Raw genomic sequence first — 6478 nt, 5'->3', positions numbered from 1 at the left:
CTTTGTAAACAGAATATTGTTCGCAAGACTTTTAAAAGTTTAAGGACTATGAAAGTGAATTTGCAAAGCCATTATTTGAAGAATAATAAATTGTATTTTCAAAATGACTACTGCACAAATAAAAGTTTTTATTTAAAAAATAAAAAATATTTTTTGTCTATATTTTTTACTACGACTGTTGATGACCCACTGTTTACATCTAAAAATTAAACAATGAAAGAATATGTTTAAAAATACTACAATAATAATTTTATAAATTTTTTATGAAAAAAAAGTTATTATAAATAATTTATGAATTAGCTTGAGGCAAATATAAACTATAAACTGTGGAAATAAGAGCTGCTATAAACTGTGGAAATAAGTGTGGCAAAAACTGTAATAAGAGTGAAATAAGTGTGGCAAATAAGAGTGGCAAAAACTGTAAAAATATAAAATATTTTTACAGTTTTTGCCACTCTTATTTCCATTGTTGTAACTAAGATCAAAATTCTTTTAGGTATATACGAAAAAAACTATTCACTACTTGATATTTTAAAATTTTGAGGTCCCGCAGGACATCCCAGTTATGTTTTTGTAAAAAAAGTATTTTTTTACAATAACATAAAATAAATATACATATATATATATATATAAATATAGGGTATTTTTAATTTTATTTATTTATTTTTAATATATTTATTTATCTTAGGTGCCCTAAGAAGTCCTTACGAGCTTATCACAGAGTACCGCGGAAGAGTATCTGAAAGGAAGTTCGCGCCTCCTTCCTTGCCGATGAAACCTGGCCAGAGTTGGCGTTGAACCACTGATCTCGGATCACGGAGCTTCTTAAGTAAGTGCTCTAACCACTGAGCTACGGTTGTTCTTACCTGGGGTAGACGAGGGCTAGAGGGGCTTTTTATTCTACACATCTATCAGATCATCATCTTTTCTGTACTTTCCAAACGCAGGGCATCATCAATCTTTTTTGTACTTCTATGCTTTATCGCTGTCATTGATCGTAACACTCTTAAATATTTTGCCTCTTTTGGCTCACTCGTTCTTGGCTTTACAATTGATAGCTTTTTTCTTATTCATGTCTATTTTAAGCTCTTTTACTTCCATTTCATTTTTCCAACACTGAACTGATAGTATTATTTGTTCAGTTAATTGTATTGTCTTTGTAATTAGCTACCAATCATCTGTATAGAGTAGCTATAACGGAAAATGAATATATATATATATATATATATAAATATATATATATATTTATTATTTGACTTTTTCTGTTGACCTAAAATGTAAGATATGATAACTTGTTCTTTGATTTATTTAATCTATGGCTTATTCATTCTTTGGTGTCATCTCAAGTGCAAATCAAGAGTTCCAGAAAAGCGAGTTTAAATTTAAACAAAGTAAAAATTTGCTGTAAAAAATGTTTTTGACTTTGTGTTTAGGCATAACATACAAGTGTGGTCGCGCGTTTTGTTACTATTAATATTAAATAAACAAAATAAAGTGAAAACACTTTGATGATATAAACAATAATTTTGTCATTAAAAACACTAGCAAAAAATAAAACAACTTGAAAGAATTTTTATGACAAGCATAAGCTTGTATAAGCAATTACGTTATGTTATAACATTTAATCAGTTTTCTTTTTTGCATTTTACGATTTGGTTAAAGAGAAGAGCATACATTTTTTTAATTTTTTTGTTTCGGCCAATATATATCAAAGCATTAAATGCAGAGTTTAACTCACACACAAAGAGTGTCCACATAAATGGTTTTATTACGTTTTGCAAATCGGATTTATTATCTTTTGATGCAATTATGGCGGTATAGAAGTTCGTAATTACTGATGGAGCATACGTTACAACTAGAGTTATTGAAATAAACATAATAGTTACCGTTAGACGTCTTTCTATTTGGTTCTTTTTATGAACTCGAATATTGCATTCACCCAACCTTTTTAAAGTGCTTCTAAGCAATGTTGTATTAACTATTATCACTGCAGTCAATATAAATGTTGTGTAAGTTGCAACGCTGAAAAAGAAAATAGACATACGATAAACGTTTGTTGATCTAACAATATCAATTGCATACCAAAGACTAAACATCATCGATGCAATAAAATAGAATACGATACCAGAAACCAAATAAATTTCTTTAACATAAAAGCCCCATATTCGGTTATTGTAGAAGACAGCAATATATTGTTCTATAGATATTAAGAGTACAATAGATCCAGAGAATAACAATAAAAAAACGTGCCAAAATCCTCTGGCAGAAATAAGTGCGCAACCAAGTGTTTTAAGATTTTTTACCAATATTATTTGTAATGGTTCGTGTATCAGTGCAACTAAGACATCACTACAAGATAATAAAAATACTAGTTTTTCGTTTCTCGTGTAACTCTTTTTTCCTTTTGAATATATTAACCCGAATGCAACGGCAACATTTGATATAAGTATAAATAAAATGTTAATTGCACATAAAACGGTGAAAATAGTGACATTATTACCAGTCGCTACTGTATAAAAAAGATGCCTACATACTTCGTTATCTTGAATGGAATTTGTTTCTCTATGATTAAGCGTGCTAATCATTTACAAGAATGTAAACATTCATTTCGAAGATTTTTTGATAGTCGTCTATTATAAAAATTACTAAAATTAAAAGTATTACATCATTTTAAATAGCCTTCAAAGTTTCAAACAAAAGTATACCAATTTTTTTTTTTTTTTTTTTTATAAGCCACATATTTAAAGCATTAGTTATACTTCCTTATGCAAAAACGACAACTATCTTTACCGCAATATTTTGCGCTAAGTTCTATAGGTTTGTGTTAAAGAAATAATGAACTTTTTAACAAAATCTTAAATTTTTCAAATCTTGGAAAATTGATTCAAAAATTAATAAGCATGTTTTTCTAATAAAAATTGCAAAAAATAACAAAAAAATAAATTTGATGCTGTAAACATTGATTTGAAGAACGTTTGAAATTAAAATTTTTTTTTAAACCTCAAATTTTTCAAATCTTGGAAAATTGATTTAAAAATGTATGTATCCATCCGTTTAATAACAATATTTACTTAATATATTTTTCTTTAAAAATTTTAAACCTTATCTAAGGAATAACAAAACAAAGGAGTTTTAAAATAAAATTAAAAGAAACAAAAAACGAGGCAAAAATTTTGCGTTCGTTTTCTTAAGTTATTTTTATTTATTCTTTTATTTATTTATTCTAATTAAAAAGATAGTGAATGAAATAAGCATTAACTATTCGAAATTTGCGAAGTAGCGTTTTTAAATTACTTTAATGCGCGGAAATTTTAAACCATACAAAAAAAAAAAAAAACATTTTTAAATAAGCGTATATAAAGCAGCTGTTATTATTCTGAAAATTTATTCCTGTTGTATTTTTTTTTTTTTTTTTACGTATTTATATGTCTATAGTTTAGTGCGGTATCAGTACAAGCACTATATTTCATAACTAACAAGAGTGTAAGCAGCAATGGTGTAGTGGCTAGGAAAAAAACTGTCATTCATATCATATTGATGCAATTTAGAACAAAGCTCCACACTTAGCATTAAAACTATGCTTGATATAAATATATATATATATATATATATATATATATATATATATATATATATATATATATATATATATATATATATATATATATATATATATATATATATATATATATATATATATATATATATATATATATATGCTTGTAAATACAATTTTTTTAATTTGTTTAAATACCGTAAAATCGCCTTAGTTCGTAAAACTTATGTTCCTGAGCTTTAAACATTCATTTATCAGGCATTATTCGTTTATCAGGCATAAATAAAAATTATTTTTAAACTATTTTTCCTGAAACATTTAGAAATTATATTGATAGTAGATATTGTAAAATTAAAAATTTGAAAAAAGAAACTAATGCTTGATATTTAATTTCAGATAAGAACATCGACTTTGAGCGAACTTTCAATACCATTTCATAAGTTCGGTTGTTATATAAGTCGTGATAACACATCACAAACCTAACGTCTCAAATAATAAAATAAACGTTACTTTATTGTAAAATGATGATATAATATCAGTTGATACCAGTATCATAGGAGGGAGTTGCCCCAGGTTCAAAAAAAAAGTTTTTGGTGGTCGCCAAAGAAAACGACAAAGAGCACATGAAAAAAGGCTTTCTTAAGTATAAATAGTATTACTTTTTTTTTTATAATTAGCCAACTATTTTATCACTTTAACCTTTATCATTTTCGCTACGCCACTGGTTAATAAAATTAAAAATGTATTCAGATTCTTCAGTAGTCATGATGTAACGTTTTATTAGATGCATGTTATTAGTAGGAACATTTATCTTTGACTCTGATACGTTTCAGAGTCAAAGCAACCTTACGGATGCTTTAGGGATGCCAGCATGCAAAGCATTTAAAATAGATGTCTTTAAATCCTAACAAGAAGCTGTGCAGCATGTTACAGAAGGTCTTTATTTTAATGTGCTTAAAGAAGTTTGTGTACTTGAAGTTATTTGCTTTTGTATACTTGAAGAAACTTTTGTAATTGCGGTGACTGGTATAGGTAGTGTTGATAAGGCTTGAGTATTTGGAGTTAATCTTTGCCAACACAACGGAAAAATACCATTTGCTTTGAAGCCGTAACGTATCCTATTGCTGAACATGGTAAATAAGTGGTTTGAGTAACTTGGGTTACTCAAACAACTTATTGAGCTAGGTTTTGTGAGATCATTGAAACCGTTTTAAACGAACTGTTTGTTTAGGATTCCACGCCATTTACTTCTTACTGTCTGGAATACGCCTACACCAAAGGGCTGTTGCACGTGCGATGTATGAGTCGATAGCTTAAAAATAATATCTCCTTTTTTTCTTAGTAAATTAATTCCAGCATTGCAAGTGAGCCATGGCTGTCTAGAAAAAGGACTTTGGAACCTTCAAGCTTGCTGCAACGTGAAATAACGTGGAAAAAATTTAAACCATCCAGCAAATACAGATCTTTCCATCCAGTCAGATTGCGTGACACAATAGAGAGCGTTGTTTGGCCGGTCCTGAGTTAGAAGCGATTTGGATATGAATCTAAAAATTCAAATGATTAAATAGTAGTATATAAAATGCGGAGTTTTCCGGAGAATTCCAAATTCTCTGCGCGTATGTTTTAAAAGCTTTTCAAAATAAAAAACCCAAATAAACATTATTACATTTGACTTTGGAATGGCAAGAATATCCCAAAAGTATTACAACAGACGGGTGTTGTGACTGAAACCTTTTTCTTTCTACTGCAAAGTTTCTTTAGCTCTTTTGAACCTTTTCGACATACTACCTTTTGCATTATCACACTGAATGCCGGATTCATCACAATTAAAAATGAGAAATGGATTTATTGCAAATCCATGTCTATTATACTTAATGAATAAGGTCTTCTTGTTCTGAAAATGTCTTCTTGTCTAGCCATGTTAATGTTTTGTTTACTCTGGCTTTTAATTTTGAATCTAGGAATCAAAACGTGACAAAAGGCGTGACGCAAAAAAAAAGATCGAACATGGCTAAGATTCTTTCAGCCTCCATTGTATGTGGTGGAGCTGATTTTTTCATCTAAAGAAATGATAAAAACTACAGCGTGGTTTGTATGATTTCTTTAGTTGTATTTTAGAGACTACCAGTCAAATACCTTACCACCTGTCCTTTAATAACTGTCTCTGTGGAGCTTATTAAAGCGGATAAAATCTTTACCAAATATGTTTTATTTTTTATGATAAAGTGGTTGGTGTACCTCACCTTCTTTAACATTCAATACTTGACTAAAAACATCCATATGAAGAATTGATTCTAGATTACTTTTTGAAGTAGACTAAAATCCTAATTAACCAGATTCATGGCCTAGCTATTATATTTTCTATGGCCTAATCCTTGCATTAGCACAAGCATCATTATTACTTATCTCTTGAACTCAGCATATTTTTTTTAAACTATACTTTATTTTTGCAAAGATAAAAACAATTACAAATTTTTGCAACAGTTTTCAAATAATAAAGAAACACAAGAAAATAAAAATAAAAAAAAGTAATAGTATTAAAGTTATAGGGGAAGTTCGTGTTCCAAGGGCCGAATTTTTTCAATGCCTAAATTTAAGGTCCCAGACTCATCTAAAAATGGTGAAACTAATATGATCACATATCTATACTAATTATTATGTATTAATAAAGGTATAATAACTTAACTACTACCACTAGTTATTGTGCCGCTCTCTTAAAAATAGGTTTAACTCCATAATTAATTGACAGCAAAAATAGAAACATAAATTTAACTCAAAATTTATTTAATCTTAGATTGTTTTCAACAAGTTTATCAAGTGTTACATGATTGCAATACTTAAATAAATAACGAAATTGACTAATAGTTCTGCGAAAAATCGACAAATAAGTCTAGGCGTAAAATGATAATCTCAAAATATCCG

At 28.4% G+C, this 6478-nt stretch overlaps 1 protein-coding gene across 1 annotated transcript; it reads right to left on the bottom strand.

The window, feature by feature from the left end:
* Positions 1 to 1490: 1490 nt before the first annotated feature.
* LOC136079785 (uncharacterized) lies at positions 1491 to 2922 on the bottom strand. The gene has a single exon (XM_065796162.1). The coding sequence runs from the start codon at positions 2583 to 2585 to the stop codon at positions 1626 to 1628; it is 960 nt and encodes a 319-aa protein (XP_065652234.1). The 5' UTR covers positions 2586 to 2922; the 3' UTR covers positions 1491 to 1625.
* Between the last annotated feature and the right edge of the window lie 3556 nt (positions 2923 to 6478).

The sequence above is a fragment of the Hydra vulgaris genome, chromosome 04, assembly GCF_038396675.1.
Source record: "Hydra vulgaris chromosome 04, alternate assembly HydraT2T_AEP".
Classification (NCBI taxonomy): domain Eukaryota; kingdom Metazoa; phylum Cnidaria; class Hydrozoa; order Anthoathecata; family Hydridae; genus Hydra; species Hydra vulgaris.
The sequence above is the reverse complement of the archived record's forward strand: the minus strand, read 5'-3'. Positions and strand labels throughout refer to the sequence as shown.